The sequence below is a fragment of the Cydia pomonella genome, chromosome 16, assembly GCF_033807575.1.
Source record: "Cydia pomonella isolate Wapato2018A chromosome 16, ilCydPomo1, whole genome shotgun sequence".
Classification (NCBI taxonomy): Eukaryota; Metazoa; Arthropoda; class Insecta; order Lepidoptera; family Tortricidae; genus Cydia; species Cydia pomonella.
The window spans coordinates 7,742,717-7,766,483 of NC_084718.1; the positions used below are offsets into that span (position 1 = coordinate 7,742,717).

The 23,767-nt window shown below is 41.7% G+C and overlaps 1 protein-coding gene across 1 annotated transcript in view; it reads left to right on the top strand.

The window, feature by feature from the left end:
* Positions 1–20,890, top strand: part of LOC133526536 (mitogen-activated protein kinase kinase kinase 7) — a 41,374-nt gene extending 20,484 nt beyond the window's left edge. Inside the window, exons 8-10 of the mRNA XM_061863213.1 lie at positions 15,491–15,672; positions 16,321–16,431; positions 20,740–20,890. Of these exons, the coding sequence (XP_061719197.1) occupies positions 15,491–15,672; positions 16,321–16,431; positions 20,740–20,832 (386 nt within the window). The 3' untranslated portion in view covers positions 20,833–20,890. The remainder of the gene's footprint in view (positions 1–15,490; positions 15,673–16,320; positions 16,432–20,739) is intronic.
* Positions 20,891–23,767: the final 2,877 nt, after the last annotated feature.

Genomic DNA, 23,767 nt, shown 5'->3' on the forward strand with positions numbered 1-23,767 from the left:
TTCTACTGTCAAGACTAGGGCTTTATTTATTTATTTAAGCTTTATTGCACGATATAAAATGGCACAAATGGCGGACTATTAATGCCTTGAGGCATTTTCTACTAGTCAACCATTGGGTCGGACAGAAACTTGTAGTTGGTGCAGGAATTGTAAACATCGAGATGGAAAAAAAAGAATCACAAATCCAGTTACTTTTATATAATGTACCCAAATATAAGTAATATCATATCATTTATCCTTAAGGGTGTTAGACAGGTGCTTACGTAACTTGTTTTTAAAAGATAATTTACTCTGTGCTTTGCCTTGAGGGAAGAGGGAGATCATTCCAAAGAAAGAGTGTATAAAAATTACTTTAAAGCGGCTAGTCTGCACGAATTGAACAGTATTTTTTTTCAGGCGGCCATGAAATGCTACGAAAAGTTAAATTCGAATGGGCTATATTCCCGCTTCGCCTCGCTTTAACGCAGGAAAAGCATTGAGAAGAAATTCAGTGAAATTTTGTCGCATGCGTAATTCGTCCTCGCGCAACATCCCGCATAGTTTCCCGGCTGCCTCTGACTCATCCAGACATCGATGTGGTTAAAGTAAATAAAAGTCGTAATATTTTCATGTGCGCCGTCGACGCACGAGCATCGGCTGTTATGTGCTGATCAAATAAACAAATGTGTTGATTTTTATACAGTAACGGCCTTTGATCGGCGAGCTATCCAGTATCCATCGATTCCCGTTACCGATTATCGTTTGAAACTTTTTTAGATTAGAAATAGGTATCTCCCAAGTACAGACCAAATCAGTCAACTTAGACAAAATGAAGTAGCAATTTAATAGGTAGCGTAACTGTGCGCTCTGAGCAGAACTCGAGCTCGAAAGAAGCCTAGTAACAGTCGTCTGCATCTCCATGCAGAGGGCCGCATGGCTCTCGTCACATGTAGGGGGATGGGGACATTTATAATTGATCACGATTTGCAGGCATGAGGGAATGATTAAGAAGATGAGTAAAGACTAGGTCCGGTTGCCATTGAACGGTCCGTAAAAATAAATTCTAACTCGGAGTGGTTTTTATTTTTTAAATCTGTAACGATATGGTATGGCAAAGAATTAATTTCAAATCAACAACAGAATGGTTTCGCAAATCTAAATGTCAGTTCTGGACAGTTACAAGGTACCGAAATGCTGGATGACTTATAGAAAAATTCATTGAGACCAACGACAAAACAAATGTTTTTATACTCGTATTGAGCTAGCTCATTATTCTGGTGTCACAGTACGATGCGCGGCAAGCATGAATCAGCCAGATACAATTAATCTAATTTAAGGTTATTGGGGAGGTTTCGAACGGCCGGGCGACGTCGCACAGTCTCGCGTCTCAGTGCACGCCTGCACTCTGGTGCAGCCACGCGGCTCGCGACAATAAACAGTGTAGTAGGGAGATCCCGATGTTATTATAAATTATAATCCAGTGAGATGCCTAAAACAGACTGTTCTGTTCAGGTTTCTATAACAGTGCAACAGGATAAATTGGAATTGTTTGTTGACGTTTTCATGAGTGAGTATTTTTTTGTGGTCTGTTTATCCAACTTTTTAAGACATTGTCAAATGTGACTAAATGTGTTTTCCTATGTGTATAAATGCATGGATTTTAATCTTCAGAAATAGTAACATCCGGAAAAATACATGAGAATCATTTCCTAAAGTACAAAACAGTTGTAATGGAGACATGTCTCCGTAGTCCTTGAAGTCATTCTCCAAGATGTCACACGGTACACACACACACACCCTGCATGTAAGACTCCCTGCTTCCACGTTTGTACCTTGAAAATATGAAAAAAAAAATATAGGCACCTAAGTAATAGTTTTTAAGTACTACAGTTTTGGGTAAGGCTCACGTCAAAATTGTACCATAACACCCGGGAAATCATAACACACGGAACACAACATAACACCCTGAAACCTATGTTAGGTTTAGTTTACACTTGTAATGAAAGTACTAGAATAGAATTTGAAATAATAGGCTTACGAATGTATTCCGTTGGCGAACTTTTTTTTGAATAATTTCGTTACACACGCAACTCATGTAAATAAACATACGTAAAAACAATGGCATAAAAGTCGAGGAGGATATTCAAATACAATGCAATTCAACAAGAAACCACTTCAATGAATCATATTTCAAAAGCTGCTTTAGGTGTCCGGATTTCCAATGAACTTAAATTATTACTAAGAATGAAAAATCGCCTCCGAAAAGTATTAAAATCCAATGACGAACTACACAATATCACTAACGCTCCTTTTGTGAAAACCAAGATTTCGGATAGAGTTCTGATATTATTTATCTTATAGTTGAATAGTTCCTAGCTCAAAAAATATCTGAGGTGTTGCTTATACTTCAAATCAAAATTATACCACAATTATGCTGAGTATAACACACGTGAAATCCAATTTTGAGTAGATTCAATGTCAGTACTATTTCGTACCTTGTTACCGTGACAATCAATAGGAAAGTCGCTAGGGACCTCATACTATTGTTACTGTGAAAAGGCCAAATAGTACTGAAATTAAATTCCTTGACCGTACAAGCTTTGCTTAGTTTGGGAATAGGTCGATGTTTGTAAGATTGTCCACAAATATTTAGTAGTCCATGTTTGTAAAACCTTAGGCCTTAACTGGGTAATTCGTGTGTTCTTTTATTAATTAAGCAAATTTAAGCGTCTGTATGTCTGGCGTAGCCCTACAGGTAGATATCTGGATACTTAAATTTGCTTGGTTAATGTAAGAACACACGGAAGAATTGGTAACTGACGTTACAGTCTCGTGGAATTACCCAACTACTTTCGATACCTATCTGTATATAAGCGCCATGCGAAACATTGAAGTGAATGAGTTTAAAACAAAATCCTGAGAATTCTGTCCAGGTATAGATAGAAGAGGTTAAATTATTTTGTCTTTATCACGCGATGAACGTGACTGTTAAAGGTCAACAATATAGCAAAAAATAAGTCTTGGGAGAAGCCCTTTTTACTAGGTCTCCATACCAACAGTATGACGAGATATACATACTCGTTTTCAGCTTTTCCGTATACGGAACAATGTTCTTCAGGACAATTTCGCAGTCGATTCGCTCGTTTTAATCAATTTGTGAAGTGTTAGACCGTACCTACTCTTATTTATGTTAAGGAGAACCAACAGCTTTAAACTCGCAATAGAACAACAAAATTAAAGCAGAAAGCCAATTACAGGAACTCCCAGGTAGTTGCAAAGTATTTTAAAATAAAGTAATGCTAGCACTTACGTACACACACACATGCGACGACACAAAAGACTACTACTCTAATAATACTTATTATTGGTAGGTACTTAACTGGGAACTTAACCCAGCATGTAGGTCAGTGAATATAATCTAGTCAAGATAAGGGGGTGAGTGGATACGCGTGTGATTTGCTAAGGCGAAATAGTCAGTGCAAAATTTATATGTATAACAATTCAGCCTAGAGAACTTACCGTGTTCTTATCAGTCGCTATACTGGCCTGCGGTGGCAGCATGGTTCCATTTTTATCACTTGTCAATATGCCGGTCACTTTCGCGCTTACATACTTGTTAGAACGTGTCAGACATGGTGACAAATGATAAAGAGCCAACCATCTTAGCCCTACTTGTTGGCCCGGCAGTTATCAGGCTACATGCGATTGATAATAATGCTTATGCATCTTTTCTTTTCTACTACAGTGTGATCCTATTGGACAAAGCCGGAATGTATATGCATTAGGGTATTTAGAACCAGTATACAAAGTATCATAATAACTGGTGTAGCGGTTACGAAGAAATTAACAAATTACGATTTTTTACTTTGGAGCAGCCTGTACCTTCTTCGACCTTTTTCATCTTCTTTTTTATTGATGGCACTAATATGATTTTGACTTTTGCCTAATATGATCATTGCCGAACATTTCCGAACAAAGGCCATGCCTGGATAAGCTAAGTGAATCTGCCCCCAGCGAGTTTTTGCTTGTAATTTATTTGGTGATGTGGCTTTATATTAGTACCAAGTATGCAAAATATCAGCCCCCCGAATGTTATAGATTTTGGTAAAAAAAAATATCTTTCTTCAATATTTTTTTTTCTAGCGAGCCGATTTTCACGAGCGTCACATATATTGTGCATATAGTAAAGGCAATTATACGACATCAATTATAGGACACATTGCGATACAAAAAAAAAATCTTTTTTTTAAAGTACTTTTACGTCAGCGACACCTCCCAAGTTTTTCACCGAAGCTAGCCTCTTTAATAAGCTACAAAATGAATGTATTTACGTAATTTTATCTGTGGTATAACAGGGTTTTTATTTTAATTGAATACATCACTATACATTTTCTATACCCGCTCGAAGGCATTAATACTTTTTAATTTTATTTAAAAAGTTTTTTAATTTTTGTAAGTGGCCAGTGTTCATTATTAACATACACGTTTCTCTAAAAAGTTTTTAATCGATTCGTTTTAACGAGCGGGTAAAGAAAACGTATAGTGATATATTAATTTAAAAAAAAACTCCCTGTTATACCACAGATAAAATTAAGTAAATACATTCATTTTGTAGCTTATTAAAAAGGCTAGCTTTGGTGAAAAACTTGTTGTTGACGTAAAAAAGTTTTTTTTTGTTTTTTTTTTGTATCGCAATGTGTCCTATAATTGATGTCGTATAATTTCCTTTACTATATGCACAATATATGTAACTCGCGTCAAAATCGTCTCGCTAGAAAATAAAATATTGAAGAAAGATCTTTTTTTTTTACCAAAATCTATAACATTTGGGGGACTGATATTTTGCATACTTGCTACTAATATAAAGCCATATTATCAAAAAAAAATACCAGCCAAAACTCGCTGGGGGCAGATTCACTTAGCTTATCCAGGCATGGCCTTTTCAAAAACACTGGCAATGATTAATACAATACCTATGTTTCTTTTTGTTTTCGGTTATTGGAAATAACTTTTGTTTGACTTTTTTTATCATTTATTCTAATAAAAAAATCTATAGAGCATTCCTGAGAAGTAACCCTAAGTGGGATTTCAGGGTTTGTCCAATGGCTAAGGACCCACTGTATATTCCGAATGTGTAATTCCCTGTTGTAATGCTATTTGTGTAAGGAGGTTTGTAGAACATATAATCCTTTTAATTTTATTAAGATTAGAAAAAATGTCTAAGCAAGACCCTTTCTGAATATTCCGAGTTTAATTTAAGAGCATAGCATGCCGGGATCGTCATCTTTGCAATTTTGTGAAATAGTAAAAAAAAAATCTAGGTACCATTACTACCATCGCCCACACTGTGAACTGACCATCGGTGGACCTTATTGCAAAAGGCATAAGGTCCACCTATGGACAGTTAAGAGTGTTGCTGTTTTTACATGGTTTAACCTCCTTGTTCATAAAATTTAAGAAACCTCGTTAAAGTTTTATCGCATTCTAATAAATACACTACCATAATGACGCATAGGGCCAAACGATTATCAACGGCTTGTTAGATTTGAAACACGTTTATGATAACGCCATTAGAATCTGAAAATGATTTTACTGTAAGCATTTACGCCGCCCTTCTTTTTTTGTAATTCAGCAATTTCCTTTCCTTTTCCCCTCGCAATCCTTTTCAGCAAGTTATATCATTCAAGTTTCACCTATCAGTTGCATATATATTTGTAGTGCTGTAAATGTAATTGAATCTGAATATTGTTTTTGTACTGAAACTGCTTATTGATGCGCTATATCAAAACTGCGTTTATTTTTTTCTGTTGCCTTTTTAGAATCCTAATCGTCAATGTAGCTAACTGTGATAAATACTACTAATGCCCAACTCTCCACCGTAAAGTAATCACCACTAACGATCGCCGACAGCGAAATAATCGGCTGTCAAAAGGCAATGCCAAAAGCTCTCGTGCCCTGCGCTGCCCGCCTCCCGGTCCGATGAATCACTAATTATTTTATGATGCGCGATGCGTACACCGCAGATGTAAACAATTAACTATAAGAGCTAGTTTAATCCTAGCCACCTCTGCGTATGGCCACGTCGACCCCCGTCGTTCTCTTGGCTGTTATTTCGCCCATAGCCGACTCAGGTAACCAGTACCAGTCAGACAGAGATTCGTAACAATTATGAATAATTGGAGATCATGTTTGTGCTGGATTGCTCGAGCCTAACACTCGTCTGTGCTTTATGACCAATACGAATACAAGTTCTGCTTTAGCGGCAACGCTCGGACGCTGTCCAATATTACGACCGCTCTAAATTTATTCTCATTGTTAACTCTTTTATTGTAGCGACATCTCAAAGTAACGCTAATAAAACAACCCCTTTGAAGATACAATAATAATTCTGTTCACGTAACGAGCTCGTACTATTTCAAGGGGACCCTTAAAGAACTATTTGTTGAAATGTAACAGCGGGTGAGCGGTTAGCACGTGCGCTCGCGTTTATTCGTAGTGAGCGTAGGCTGCAATGATAATGTGGAGTATTTCTGCCAAGCAATTATAGAAAATTACCGCAACTTTTTATTCGCCTACGTCCTCCAGCTATGCCGTGATTTTATTAATCTTACACGAAATTAAATGGGATCTCGTGATAAGTCGATTCTTTTGTTGTCACAATAAACATTGGTCGTAAATAATTAGTGTAGAGACATTTTGCAGACGGCGCCTCCTGTGAATCAGTTTGGTCTGGAACGCTTGCCTTGCCTTTATAGCTGCTGCGGTCGACTCCGCCGGGCCGTTGGCATCAGCCGCTATGACTAACCGCTCGCTCTAGATACAATCAAAATATGTGACAAGTTTATTTCTATTCGGAACAACACATTCTGCCCCGCTCGATATATCCCGCCTCAAAGTTGAACATCTGCTGATTTTTTCAACGACATAAGTAGGTCGGGGCTCGCTCCTGCGTCACGTCCCGGCGCCGCTGCCGCTACGTTTACGCTAACTCGCGTTATGTTCAGTGTTACCTCCGCGTAATCGCTTACACCGGTCCTTGTCAGTCAAACGAATACTTTACATAAGTACGCCTTGACGACTGCCAGCTTTGCGCGAGAGCTCGTCGCTCTTCTTGTATTTATTCACACATTTTGAAGACAGCTGGTCCTTAACTCCCTTAAATGTCACGGTTTAAGCCTTTGAACCATTCGTTCAGTCAAGTCTGCTTATCTCATGCGTTTTCTCGCTTTTCTCTTCCATTCTAAATAATAATATAAACTCTACTAAAATAAGGGTTATGAAATCTAAGTCGTAATCGGGAATGATGGCAATAGATGGCATGATGGCCAAAAATTAAATCCAGCCATATCATAGTATTCACTACTATCATATACCTAGTCTTCGGCGAGGTTTACCATATACCTAACCTTCCATTACACAATACATACAGTGCAGAGTCTTTAAATAATATTGCCACGTAACAAAACAATAAACAAACATTTCACATGTTTTATTATTATTTTTCGCACGCATGACTTACAGCGAACTAACCAGTTACTAGTGACACTCTAATTAAGGGGCCTAACCAAGATGACAATCGTTGATATAATACGCCAATCGATGCTTAAATAATGTATGGTAATAGCCACGTGACTCTTCGTACCATCTGTCATCCCGTACATTTTTTTCCTTTTTTTTTTCTTTTCTTTCGTCATCTTGGCTAGGCTCCCAGAGGTCCAATGACTTGTTCTATTCACCATCTCCCCCAGAATTACCCTATTAGAATATGTTTAGTCCGACATGAGGGGCTGGCTCCGCGCGGCTCTAAATACGCGCGTGACTCACCGCGCTATTTCACAACGCTACCTTTGCCAATAACTTTGTATTACTTCCTATCTGCGAGAGGGCATTTATCGGCATCGGCTTTTGGGAATGCGTATTAAATGTATTGATATCATACCGTAGTATCAACCGCCTTATACGGACACACATTATGTGCACAGGAAAAAATATCGCAGAGGATGTTAGCCAAATTTGATAAATAAATTTCTTATACAATCAGGCTGGCTGGACCTTGTTGTTATTGTTGTTGAAATGGACCAACTTTTGCTGCACCAGCCAACAACCAATGCAATGATCTTACCACATAATTTGTTCTATCGGCATTCGGTTAAAAAAATTGATTTAGGGACTTGCCTGAATTTTGTTTAATGCTGTACATGACTAAATTTTGAATTTCCTAAAATGGTATCACTGATTTCATTTTTTTTTGCTGAATTACAAAAAAATAAGGGCGGTGTGAAACCTTACAGTTTAAAAGAAAAATTAAGAAAATCATTTTTTAACAATAAGCTATAAAGCCCTTTATTCTATTGTTTCGGGAAGATCCCATATTAACCTAGTAAAAATACACTGTTTATCAATCCAAGCAGGTACTTAGGTGTTAAGAAAATTATTTTTATGGTAACACCTTAAAGAAAGCACGACGCGTTACAAAAATGTTTAACTTTTTGAGCACTATTTAGAATCACAAATTTATGCTAGGGGTTTGTATTGGAATTCGACAGAAACAAGCAAATTTGCAAATCGTAATAAAAAAAATTATGAGTATACCTATTGAGTATACTAGATGTGGAGATGTAGGCGGTAAGATCTGTTCTTAGTATTAACAAAAAATTGTTCCACGAATCGCAGTTCACTTGAACTATCTTAATAAAATTTGATCCTTGGAATTATTAATTTAAATACTTATGAACTAAAACTACAACGTAGCTTTCGTTCAAAGTGCACTGAGAGTATCTGCATCATGCATACTTCGTCCAAGCCCACATCATTAATAACAACTACAGGCATCTTTAATATATATGTAGTAAAATCTCTACTTTCACCGTTTTTTGCGGCACGAATTGTTCTTGGACTTTACACTTTTCAACTATTTTTAATATTGACATATTTTTTTTTTTACGAACATCCCAACTGATGTACGACGGGCCAAAAGCCAGAGTATTCAATGATGTATTATGGCTGAAGAATCGTTTATTATGTCATCGTCGGCAATAAAGTGCCCTACTAACGACGCCACGGGCTATAATTCGCATCTAATCCACTTCCGACTCGCGCCCACTCACTGTAGTATACGAAGCTAAACAATCTTCGATTCGTGTAAGAAACTGTTACGCAAACGGTAGCAGTAACGTACCGAGAACCTCGAGTTTTTGGAACTGGGACGTTGTTCCCAAAAGTTATGCGAGCATTGAGGACAAGCCATCGCCTAAGATGAACCAGTACCTATAAGTACCTAAGAGTGATATCTGTTACTGCTATCGGGCCATATTAATATCTACTTATAATGAAAATAATGTGGGCAGTAAGGCGATATCGTTCGGTATCGGTACTAAAAAGTAAGAAGATAATTTTTGTGTCCTGTACAAAAAACTATTAATTATCAAGGTACGTGACCTTAATGTCAACACCAATGGCATATATTACGTGTGTGTTCTAGTCGTGCGTATATGTGCAAGATATTTAGGAAATAATACGAACATAAAATGACAATTTAGTATTTGGAATACATACAATAGCAATTTGGAATACATTACAACACAAATATTCTTTATTGCTCATCAATATGCAAAAGAACATGTCATACATATTAAGCACACAACTTAGAGTATACAGTTTTAAATAAATAGATTAGTTAGCCCGCTCCAATTGTCCCCTCACCAGCGCTCGGCAATGGGAACACAAGGCCTGAACTGTAATAAAATGCTAATTCAAATGGTCTTCATCTTCGAGTCTGCCGCCTGTCTCCAGCCATCGTTTCTCGTCTTCTGCTTTGTATCCGCGCAAAAACAATTATTTGATGTGATCTGGAAACAATCACGTAAAATAGCACATTAATGGTGACTGGCCCAGTTCTAGTTTCGCCGTAAATTTGGCACGATATTGTAAACTGCCCTCTTTACTGAGCGTTGATACACCCAAATAATATTCTTTTCAATATACATAGATACTATTCCGCCTTTTGTGCAGTGATTGAGATGCGATTCGGCGTCGATTCGATAGTCACACTGCAGTGCCTGCCCTACCTGCCTTTCGTTTACTGCCTGGAACTGTCGCTATAGGCAATTAAATTAAGTAGCCATTTAATTAACAGTGCGTTTTCGAATGTACAGTCAGCAATGTTATTACTTAGCTATCTGCATACAAATGTGGATGCAGGTGTGCTAATGGTTTTGCTGACTGTACATAAAAGTGATGTATGATGGAACTTACACGACTTGACGACTCATTGAGGTTAGCCGCCTTGTACAGATTTACTCATGTATTATTGTCCTTATTTACTTTTAAAACTGGACGCAAGGACGCCTAATTTTGCGTCGGAGATATTTCCGTGGCGAATAAAAGTGTCTCCGGTGAATCAGACTTTCGAAGGCTGGATGTGCGACGTAACAGGCTGTCACTCGCCAAACGTGATCCCGACAATAAAAGTTTGGATATTGTGAAGATGTTTTGGCAATAAACTCTGAAGTAAGTGCAGGCATTTCGATTCGAGTATATTTATAATTTTACCTACCGCTTTGGTCCGTTGTTTTTGTGCAGTATGACTAAGACGAAAAAGTTATATATTTACAGTGTGTGTAAAGTATAGAACTAAATTAATTTATTTGTTTGAAAACTCCTTCAAACAAAAACATTGATCAAACGTGCCAACAACCTTATTCAAGAATAAATCAAACCTAGCTTTGTTCTTTTTTTATTTGCTCTTTGTGCCCACCAGAAAATTTTCTTTTTGGCTAGACATGATAGGATGAGATGGCGTAGCAACAGTTTATGATCCCACCTTAGCATTTAGACTCCGTGAATGCATCACCTATATTCATGCAACTCATCAACGTCGGGAAGCGTTAACCGACTTAGCAGACACTTTCCTGATCGCCGTCTGTAACTATAAATCAGGTCGCTTATCCGAGTAGAATATGTTGTCGTTCCGTGGACAGTTTCCACGAGATGTCAGCGCCAATTGGGCCGGTCTGCCGGCCGTCCCGACGCCAAATCGAAAACATATTAACGCCACCGATCAAAGAAAACTTTCCTTAATGCCCAGATTTATTGGATTATCGACTGAGCAGATACGCAGCACATGCCAATTGGTGAGACGGATCAGAGGAGTTTTTCGTCCGCGCACTAAATCAAGACTTCTCAATAACCCATAAATTAGTTAATCTTTATGCAATCCCACCATACTATACTACATATATATATTTACTGAACAATCGCGCAGATTAGATACCTACGCGTGTTTTGTTTGGCCCTGTCTGCAACAACAGCCGTCACTTATCATCTAAGTCCATTAATGTCCGTTGCGAAGTATTTTCACCCACTAAAGATATGATGCTCGGGCACGATGGCTCCGATGAGAACGCGCATTTGCCAAGACAGATTCTCATCCATTGTCATGTTTGCTCGTGATCCCTTAGGGCCTGACACCTGAGCTGATCCTTCAAACGCGACGCGCATCGTGCTGCTGACGCTCGTTATATTTCAATGATGTCACTAACATTAATTACAATCTATCTCAACACATCTCGTTCTTAGTTTGATTCTAAATCAAGCATCTTTCATCGCCGTTCCAAGTTTGGCCCGCACCAAAATAAAATACGCGTAAAATTTCCTGTTCCCGGTTTAAATTTTATGGTTCATCGAAGTTAGGAGTCATAAAATTCAGCGCGTATTAGTCATATCCAGCGGGTGGTGAGAGGTGGTCATCCGTCACCGGCCCTACCGCTCGCACGGCCTGTCTTCGCCTACGACTTGTTAATTACCTTCCGAAACGCCACATTTGAGCTAATTGCTAATTATAAACACATATCTATATGTACCGGCTACATAAACTATTTTTTGAGCTATGTGCACATTCTTGGAATTACGCTTTTGCGTTATCGACTGTCATAGCGCGTCGACTTTAAAAACTTGTCTGGTTGCGGAAATTTAAAACAAATAACTCTTCTTCCACTTCCGCTGTTCGCCGTGATTTATGAGTTGAATTATTTAGAGCAGTGTTTAAGACTGCGTTAGTTATACGCTTGTAATGAGCTATTAAAGCGCGAGTTGGCACGCGGCGCCATCATGCATTATTTTCTAAGGGCACGTGCTAGACGTTTGATGACACGTTGTAGGTACTACGCTTTAAGTGACTCACATTTGTGCATATTTTTCAGGAGCCCTGAAATTCTTTGAATATTTGAACGTTAAAGTGTTTCGCTGTAGGAGTTCTCATAAATTTAAATTGCAATTTAATTTAGTAGACAGTTTCAGTAGGTCTTGACAACAACTTTGTCTAAAATCAAATACACTTTGGCTCCTGTCACTGCACATTTTAGTTGTGACAAATTGGCGTCTTATCAACGAGTTCTAGGCAACGATTGGCCATCCGAAAAATGTATTGGCCATTAGCAGATGGTACATTCAAGACGTCTACGTTTATTATTGTCCCTTTGTTATATTTTTAATTCCATATATACAAATCTAAAAATAAGCATACAGAAGCATTTTCTGGTGTCAGAGGGCTGGATTATTTTTGACCGCTTAGCCAGCCGTATGGTGATCTGTACTTACACTTAATTAAATAAATCTATATTTGGGGACAATATTACACAGATCGACTTAGACCCAAACTAAGCAAAGCGTGTACTTTGGTACTAAGCGTCGATATACATACTTATATAGATAAATACATACTTATATACATAGAAAACACCCATGACCCGAGAACGAATATCTGTGTTCATCACAAGAATAAATGCCCTTACCGGGATTCGAACCCGGGACCATCGGCTTCATAGGCAGGGTTATTACTGACTAGGCTAGGAGGCCGTCAAAATTGAATCCTGGGTGGTTAGCCAACGTGCCACGTAGCACGTTGGCTACGCACCCTGAATTATTATATGACCATCATATAATTAACTCTATCGATACTGAGTTCGTTTTCTATCTTTCGTTTATGAAGGTTTACCCACTAGGCCAGACCGTTCGTCACACTTAATTTTAAATTATCAAAAGAATCATCGGGTCAGGTCAAGTGCGCGGAAGCACCTCTAACCCTACCACTTTACCCATACTTGTGTACCTATTCGTCGTGTTAGGTTCTAGTAGTTGTTATTCTAAGAGCCTAGTCTGGCCACATTCTTTTGGTAAATTAAATTAGGCATACGTTCGTCATGATTCGGTAATATATGTTTCGATCGCGCTTTCCTACCCAATCTTTTGCGCACTGCACCTTTCGATGAGCTGAGCGTGCAATCGTTCTATGAATAATAAGGGCCGATGCCGCAATCGTCGAGCCCTGATTAGACCCTACGCGCGCACCTTCGTCATTGTAAACATGTTGACATTGCTACACACAACCCTTCATCGGCCTCGACATTTATAATTATTTGCGTCATATCATAACCGTAATAAATTGTTTCAAAGAATGTTGGCTTCGTGGAGCATTGTTTGACGCGTTGATGCCGTCTAAACTCTCTTCTTGTACATTTGTTTTCGCGGTGTTTGTAGAATTTCACACCTTCAAGGGCAAATTGTTTGAGGAGTGGCGATGCATTGCATAATTGCATGCATTGGCATTTCTCTCGTAAAACATGTCAATCCGAGCCTATGTTTACGATCCACTTTACGGTTCCGGGTAATCCCGCGTAGGCAAGCGGAGCACAGGGCTCGGGCGGCGGTGCCGGGTGCAAGCTGCGGCGTGGGCGCGGGTCGACGACCGGCTGCAGAGCGCGCCCTGCTAGCGAAAACGGCAGAAAACCTCACGAAGGGCGGGCAGCACACGGCGTCCGCATATAGCTCGCCTGACGTCGCTGACTCACCGCACCGCGAATAGCGGCGGTTTGTTTGTTGCACCGCCCGCTCCCGGCTCTCCCGCAGTATTTCGGACGCGGGCGTGCAGTGCTCGGCGCACTGTCTCCGCGAGAACACGCGTTATGACCCCGCTGCCCGCGCCCCCCGCGCGCCTGCGCCGCCGCGAGCGCCACGAGCGCCTCGACGCGTGTGACGCCTCCGCCGGCATCGTCACCACCATCAGGGACACGGTCAGCTGTAGTTGGATATTTTACAGTGAGTGTCGATCGCCGCCGCCGCCGCCCGCCCCCACGCTACGCGGAAACTGGTCTGCGCGCGTCGCGTCTTTCTAAGTCTATCCTCGGTTAACACTTACGGCCTCTTCGTAAACCATCAACAATATGAATTTTGGAAAAAGGCATAAATAATCAGAAGAATTTTCGAAATCGACGCTAAAGTTTTCGCAGTGATTTACTCTTGCAATAGTCGTACATTGTAATTGTGTTTGTTGTTATATAAATTAATTAACCAAAAATCTGAAAAAAAAGTAAATCTGTGGTCGCCTTGTTTAGTTCGCTGCTGCCATCTATTTGTGGAGAAAAGAATCATACGCCGAAAGCAGAAATCTAGGTGAAGCGTCTGACATCAGCAACTCGAAGTAAATTTAACTCTTGACGTATTTAACCCTGTGGAAGTGCGACTGATTCCTCTAAACACACGGATTGTTCTCGTATTGCCTGCTTATAGCAGCCAATTGTTATAATTACGTCTCTCTGAATCACCGCAGCACGTGAGGCTGACGGCGAATATTAATACATTTGCGCACTGTTTATATATATATATATATATATATATATGAAAGCATGTCACAAACTCATAAAATTGCTATATATGTCCTATATTGGTTTTGGAGAATGATTATTGACGTTATAGTGAAGCGTGAGGTTTGAAATTCTTGTAAATTTTAGCTTAAAACATTGTCTACTATAATAACGCGCATATGGTGCAACTAGTTAACAAACCGAGAAGTCGGGTTAAGTTAAAGAGATTAGACGAAAACAGATTGTTAAAAGTTACATATTAACGCAGACTACACCTATAAGAGTGTGGTTTATTTAGAAAACAAAGACCTGAGTACCCAGTGATACTCTGATCAGATCAGTATCTGATAACGGTTATCTTGTAAGCTCCATGTTATTACTATTGATCCATATGTTAGTAGTATTTTTGCATATACACGGTGTAACACGAGGAACCCGAAAGATTTTTACCACGCACTTCTGAGGCCAAAATAAGGAAAAGAGAAAGGAGTTTAAGTAAATTTTAAAAATTAAAAGTTAACGTTACGGTAAAACTGGCACTGAAAATTAATTTTTACGATTTTGTTTGTACCTTACTTTTCACTTTTTGACATCTAACATTAAGGATATTTAGACTACGCCCCATAATGGCATCATCGCCATCAAAAAGGCGTTTTCCACTGAGTTACAATAAGATGTTTTTTTTTAATTGGTATTAACTCTGAAACTAGGAGAAATCCAGAAAAGTTAAAGTACGCTGCCACAACGGTTGGCTCTTCTCTTTAAATATTTGCCGACCCCTGCGGCATAGGCCAAAGTATTTAGCTTGTATTCGAACTTAATAAATATCGTCTTCTGTCCGTGTTCATAAGTGGTTCTTGAAATTGTTGCAGGCAACAGTAGCGGCTCGCCCTCGGGCCCCGGCGGCGCGGCGCCGCCCGAGCCGGACCCGGCGCTCGACTCCATGCACATGATGCTGGACCCGCACCTGCGGCCCATATCCCCCGACCTCAACAACGAGGAGTCCAAGCGCATCTTCGACGAGCACAAGCAGCTCGCGCAGGAGTACCTCAAGGTAATACTGTTGGACAAATGCTACATGGTCATCGTCGCTACAAATGTAACAGTTTCGAGTCTGACCCGGCGCTCGACTCCCTTCTACATGATCTTTGACTTCCAACTTCGGCAGATGTCGCCAGATCTCAACACAAGAGTCCAAGTGCGTCTTTGTTACGAGTAATTAATTTAGGGGTATCACAAAGGACATTTGACAGAAAATGCAACAAGGGAAAGGTTTTATCACTTAACGTACGAATGAGGTACGTCAAAGTCGTTATGACATTTCTTTAAAGTTCATAACCGGTTACCGTAAAAACAAGTCAGAGGTTAAGGTTTAATGTACCTAACTCCATTAATCAGTTAAACCTGAGCCAATTCACCCCTGACTCCACCAGTGACTGTTATTGGCAACGTCCTAAATTCGCAATATTTCTTTAAAAATTTAGCATTTTTCTCTTTTCTGTGTACCATTAAATTATGTGATAAGCCGATGAAATTGCATAAACAAACATCAAAAAGCGAGATATCGATACGGATCCCCATGGTACTTTGCGCTTTATTTTTTGAGCGCGTCGCACATGGCAATAAAGTGGTGTGCATACAATACAAAATTAATGTACAATAATTTTATTCAAAATTCATATGAATCACGTTCATATTTCAGATACAAACGGAGTTGGCGTATCTAAGCCAGCACAAGACTGAGCTCGAGGAGCAGATGGACCACAACGAGCTTCAGCAGAAGAGGGAAGTCATACAGTTACAAAATGAGAAGGTAAGCGTCTATTTTACGAACATCACTTGTTGAATACTAAGATTGTTCATTTGTGCATGCCTTTACGAGGGTCATGCCAAAATAATTTAGGTACTCAAAAAAATATAATGTTTATTATTTAATACAGGTATTTAATTTTAAAGTATTCCCATGTACACCTATACATTTTTCCATCCGTTTAAACCCTTATTTAGACACATCAGAAATTTCATAGCACATAATAAGCATCTTTGCTGTCATACCGCTTACCTCTGAACTTTTCTTTAAATCTGGGAAACAAGTAAAATTTACAGGGTGCTAGGTCAGGGGAATATGGTGGATGAGGCAGGATAGAGACATTTTTTGAAGCAAAATAGTCGAGTGCTCTGGCTGAAGTGTGTGGAGCGGCGTTGTCGTGGTGCCAGAGCACGTGCCGGGTTGCTGACTGCGGCCGCTTGTCGCACCAAGCTGATAATACTAAAGGGGCACAAATGGTGACATACCATTCCGAATTAACAGTTCGTTGATCCTCCAGCACCACACTAGCAATATGACCCGTCTAGCAGAAAAAATTAGTAAAGTCGGCTCACCAGGTCCAATCTATGCTATATTTCTTCCTGCTCTTAGCAACTCAGACAAGTTATATATCATTTTCGTATAATTTAGGGACGAGGAATTCATTTTTGAAATATTCGTTATACCTTTTCATACAAAAAAAAATATTTTATTGATAATTGCCATTACAATCACAGTGTGGCGATTTGACCAAAATTTAAAAAATTAGCCCATTTATTCCTTATTCTATAAAGTATCTCATCAAAGCAGAGCGTTATATATATTTTTTGTACAAATATGTAGCGGATGGCAGTGACGGTTTCCATCGAAATTGAATTATTGGCAAATTCAAAGATTAAAAATGTAAAAAAAGAAAAACATTTAACATAGCGTTTTAAAAGTATGAATATAATGTTTTCGTCTCTCAATTATATGAGTAACTTGCCCTAGGACAGGACTTCCTTCTCCCGCATCTGGCCAGAATATTCCGAGCAAGTTTCGCGTGGGGACTTATACCAGATAAATGGACTCTGGTCAAGGTACGATTTATACCAAAAGCAGGGAAAAAGGACTAGTCGACTAGTCTAACATCGTTCTTACTAAAAACGATGGAAAGAATAATCGATCAGCACATTAGAGCCAAATACCTGGTGGAAAGACCACTAAGCGTAAACCAACATGCTTACCAAAAGGGAAAATCTACGGAGACTGCCCTACTCGACCTGGTTGACAAGGTGCAGAAAACCCTAGAGGACAAGCAAACCGCTCTATGTGCGTTCCTTGATGTAGAGGGTGCTTTCGACAATACGCCCACAGAGACCATACTCAATGGTGTGAAATCAAAGGGAGTTGACGAAACCACCACCAGATGGGTACATAACATGCTCTCGAACAGAATAGCCACTCTGACCATGAATACTATAGAGCATGAATTTTATACCACAAAAGGGTGCCCACAAGGAGGCGTTCTTTCCCCTCTATTATGGACCCTAGCAGTGGACCAACTTCTTGCAACTATGTCAGGCCAAGACTATGACACACAAGGATATGCCGACGAACTTGTATTCGTCTTATCAAAGGCCCCTGCCTCCACACGATATCCAACCTAATGCAAGGAGTTCTAAACACAATATTCAAGTGGTGTAGAGAAAATGACTTGACCATTAATCTGAGCAAGACTGTGATAGTACCATTCACAAGGAAACGAAAGCTCGAAAAACTCACAGAACCAAAACTTAATGGACAAATAATACCGTTCTCAGACGAGGTCAAGTACCTAGGGGTCACTTTTGACCAAAAATTAACTTGGAACCCTCACCTGAGAAATATTATACAAAATGCGAAAATGGCCATGTGGTCATGCTGTCGAATGGCAGGAGCAAGATGGGGCATAAGACCCAAAATTGCTATGTACTTGTACACAGCGGTAGTGAGGCCCATTATTACCTACGCCTCCGCAGTCTGGTGTAACAAAACCAGCCAAAAGACGGCAATAGAAACTCTAAACAGCCTGCAACGCACGGCTTGTTTAACAGCAACAGGTGCCTTCTCCTCGACACCGGGGGCGGTCCTAGACGCACTGCTGGACATTATACCACTCCACTTGCAAATGCAAAAGGAGGCCAAACAGTGCGTCTATAGAATATCCACGCTAAACAGGCCAAAATGGCGCTCTCAAGCATTAACCAAACTAAAGGCCTGGGTTTTTGCAAATAGAACCCTTAGTATGCCCACGACACGATGACACGCACACTGAATGTCATTTTACTTAAATGTACTCAGTAGAAATTCCTCCTAGAGACAAATGGACCAACGACCAAATGTACGTCGAAGAGGGAAGCCATATTTGGTACACTGATGGTTCCAAGAAAGGCATTGATGTAGGATGTGGGATCTATGGCGAGAGACCTAAGTTCAGAGCTAGCGTCATCATGCGCACACAGGCCTCAATCTTCCAGGCAGAAGTCTATGCCATTAATTTGCGGAGATTAACCTGGATAGAAACCTAAGACACCAACATATCTACATAAACTCAGACAGCCAGGCTGCTCTGCTGACACTAGAATCCCTCGAGTCAAACTCAAAACTAGTCCAGAACTGTAAAACCAAACCTAAATGCACTGGCTAACTCCAACAAAGTCATACTTAGATGGGTACCAGGGCACTCCGACATTAACGGAAACGAAGAAGCGGACGAACTTGCTAGAAAGAGGGCGCAGACACCCCTGGTCGGCCCAGAACCGTTCATGCATATTCTCTGCTCAGCAACTAAGAAAAATAAGAGCAATCGATTGGTGGAAGTTCGTCAAAGGACAAGAACACTCGAAAGCTCTAATAAAGGGTTCAACAGCAAATTTGCTAAGGAGCTTCTAGGGCTCGATAGGCACAAAACCTGCGCGGTGACCAGAATATTGACTGGACACTGTAAGTTGAACAAACACATGTTTCAAATTGGGAAGAAACAAGATGCAACATGCAGGTTCTGCAAGGAGTCAGAGAAGACTGCAATGCACATTCTCTGTTCCTGTGGACCACTAATGTCAAAAAGAAGTACCCACTTAGGGAACCCTATGAGGTACAGATAAAACGTTACGGCCCAAAGAATCGGCAATTTCCTAGATTCAACGGGCATTAGTAATGAACTCTAAAGGGCTGTCACAATAGATCACTGCTTGGTCGACGTGGCACTCAAAGGCCCACAAACTCCAATAATAATAATATAACTTGCCCTAGTTGCTAAGTGCAGGAAAAAATATAGCATAGATAGATTGAACCTGGTGAGCCCACCCTTTCCCCTCTCTTTATGGGGAGAGACACGGTACTATCTCGTAGCTACCGGGCCAAATCAGCTTTGTTTGACGTAAGGAACAATCGTGCCAAGCGGCATCGCCTGAAACAAAAGTGCATACTCACTGCACTTGCTTACCATACTAATTCAAGTTCGAAAAAATTATAAACTTTGAAAGGCTTTATCTGGGAAACTATTAGGTCTACAGAGACAATTCTTATCTCGTACTGTAGCAAATTTAGTCTAATTTAAAAACGCCCTGAAGAGGTACTATTAAAAACTAGTCCTTTAGGGTTATAATCGCCCAAATCTAAAAAAAAACACGAAATTTTCGCGGTTTTCTTTATTTTTGACAAAGTTGCGTTCGGCGCTCGAGGTCACAAACTAGTCATTGAGCCAACATCAAAAACAAGCCTGTAAAAATGCGAACTATCGGTGTGACGCAAACGCTAATGTATAAAGTTACTGTATTATAGAGTATCTAATTTTTTCGTATTCCTATCGTAAGTTCAGATTGCCTATACCAAGCTAAGTTGGCAGCGATTTTGATAGCCCCGTCTGTGCAAGTGTTAAGTAAAGGTCATAATTTCATAGAAGTTTGACGTTTAAGATAACAGTTGCACTTTTTGGCTCGTCAGAACGCTTTCAACTTATCTTGGCCTGACTGTAGTTGCAGATAACTCAATCCTTAGGTGAAAAAAATAAAGTTATTTGTAATTCGTTGTTTTTTTCTTATTCTGTAACTCATGACAGACAAGTGGTAAGCAGTTACAAATACAACCTACCTATCCAAACGTACGTTGTAAAAAAACGTACACATTATTGGCCAAAACGACAAGTACCTTAATGATAGCAGACGGTGTATATAGCGATAAAAAAAATCATATAGATCACAATTTACTGACACGCCTGTCAAAATTGACTGATACAACTAACGTAGAGAGTCCTAGTCCTAAATAGCTAAAACTTTCCCTGTTTATTTTCAGGAATCCTTGATCAAGTTATTCTGCAGCCTCAACAAGCAGTTGGCGCGAGTGGACGCGGACAGCTGGCTGCTGCCCGCCGACGCGCACGAGTGACGCGGACAGCTGGCTGCTGCCCGCCGACGCGCACGAGTGACGCGGACAGCTGGCTGCTGCCCGCCGACGCGCACGAGTGACGCGGACAGCTGGCTGCTGCCCGCCGACGCGCACGAGTGACGCGGACAGCTGGCTGCTGCCCGCCGACGCGCACGAGTGACGCGGACAGCTGGCTGCTGCCCGCCGACGCGCACGAGTGACGCGGACAGCTGGCTGCTGCCCGCCGACGCGCACGAGTGACGCGGACAGCTGGCTGCTGCCCGCCGACGCGCACGAGTGACGCGGACAGCTGGCTGCTGCCCGCCGACGCGCACGAGTGACGCGGACAGCTGGCTGCTGCCCGCCGACGCGCACGAGTGACGCGGACAGCTGGCTGCTGCCCGCCGACGCGCACGAGTGACGCGGACAGCTGGCTGCTGCCCGCCGACGCGCACGAGTGACGCGGACAGCTGGCTGCTGCCCGCCGACGCGCACGAGTGACGCGGACAGCTGGCTGCTGCCCGCCGACGCGCACGAGTGACGCGGACAGCTGGCTGCTGCCCGCCGACGCGCACGAGTGACGCGGACAGCTGGCTGCTGCCCGCCGACGCGCACGAGTGACGCGGACAGCTGGCTGCTGCCCGCCGACGCGCACGAGTGACGCGGACAGCTGGCTGCTGCCCGCCGACGCGCACGAGTGACGCGGACAGCTGGCTGCTGCCCGCCGACGCGCACGAGTGACGCGGACAGCTGGCTGCTGCCCGCCGACGCGCACGAGTGACGCGGACAGCTGGCTGCTGCCCGCCGACGCGCACGAGTGACGCGGACAGCTGGCTGCTGCCCGCCGACGCGCACGAGTGACGCGGACAGCTGGCTGCTGCCCGCCGACGCGCACGAGTGACGCGGACAGCTGGCTGCTGCCCGCCGACGCGCACGAGTGACGCGGACAGCTGGCTGCTGCCCGCCGACGCGCACGAGTGACGCGGACAGCTGGCTGCTGCCCGCCGACGCGCACGAGTGACGCGGACAGCTGGCTGCTGCCCGCCGACGCGCACGAGTGACGCGGACAGCTGGCTGCTGCCCGCCGACGCGCACGAGTGACGCGGACAGCTGGCTGCTGCCCGCCGACGCGCACGAGTGACGCGGACAGCTGGCTGCTGCCCGCCGACGCGCACGAGTGACGCGGACAGCTGGCTGCTGCCCGCCGACGCGGGCGCCGGCCGCCGCTTCCTTCGCCGGGACCCTCGTACCTGCCGCGGCGCCGCATCAGACCGCCGGACGTATACTTCTGTGTCTCTTTCTAGAGGTTACTTTATGTGAAGGATACCTCTTATTAACTAGCTATATATTCCGGTACTTTTGGTCCCCGCTTAGGAGGCATCCGTAGATACATTCTTGTATATTGATCTCAAGAAACCTTCAATATGTCTTCCCCTCGTACACTGAACGCACGTTTCGTGCCCAATACCGAGTCATGTAGTTGTTTGCAGTGTTTAATGCTTTAATTATAATGTAGATTGTGTTGTTACTTAACAAATTCAGACAAAATGTTTGATTTTATTGTAATGTGTAGGGTACAGAGCCCGCTAACTCCGCGAATTTATTTAGTTCCTATGAAATGTTAGCGGTGTCCAACCTAACTAAATACATTGTATTTTATGTACTTATTATCTTAAACAGCAATTTGTATAATCATTGTATGTTACTTGTGTAAGTTTAGCACGTTTTAGTGCTATATTGTGCAATAAGAGTGCCTTTCTGTTCTCCCCATTAGATATGTGAAGAAACTGGCAAGACACACTCCCATTCAGGTCACCGACACAGGTTTCATTATATTTCGTTGTTATATTATGTGTGTTTGGAATTGTTCTGATTGTATAAATGTAAGATAGAATTTAGTATTAAGAATAAAATAACGTTAAATAAATAAATGATATATAAAATTGTTATTTTATTTATCTGAGTTGATCTGCTTCGAGTAATAAACATTCTGTTAAATTTTACAAAAAATAATTTGAAATAGAGGTGGATTGCCAAAGATAACATTGTAGCCACAGTAAATTTACTGCCATCATTCGACACATGATTAAAACTTTTAGAACGCCATTTGACTTTTATCCTAATAGTGGGGCCACATAATAGATCAAAGACCAAAGGTATAGGGACGGTGCGCGTTGGAGGGTCTGCCATCTTGTGGTCTGAATCGGAACCATAAACAGGCACATTTACACGTCAAGTGTTTTCTTGTGCATAGTAGGTTCTGTCATCTTGTGGGCTACATCGGAATAAAAAACATCACATTTACGCCTCGCGCCAAAAATCTGACGGCTCCTGTGCTGCCTCCTATAGTTCATGCACGCTCCCTATTGTACAGAAGATTACAATCAAGTACTGCCAACTTTAGACACATGATTAAAACTTTTAGAACGCCATTTGACTTTGATCCTTTTTCTTCACCGATGTGTTATATATATTTGTTAAATATCAAAAAGTGGCGCCATCTTACCGGGTATAACCCAAAGGTTGTGGCGCTTTCGCTCGAAATGATGCCGCCATAGGGCCCGTGCATGTTGGAGGGTCTGCCATCTTGTGGCTTGAATCGGAACCATAAACATGTACATTTACACGTCACGTGTTTTTTTGTGCATAGTAGGTTCTGCCATCTTGGTGGGCTACATCGGAACAATAAACATCACATTTACGCCTCGCGCCAAAAATCTGATGGTTCCTGTGCTGCCTCCTACAGTTTATGCACGCTCCCTATAGGGCCTACTATGCACAAGAAAACACGTGACGTGTAAATGTACGTTTATGGTTCCGATTCAAGCCACAAGATGGCAGACCCTCCAACGTGCACGGGCCCTATAATTCGTCGGAAACTGAAATGACAGAATTCTGTGAGTAGTTCGTAAAACCCTCCGGTGGCGCTAGGGTAGCACAAGGACATGACATGAAC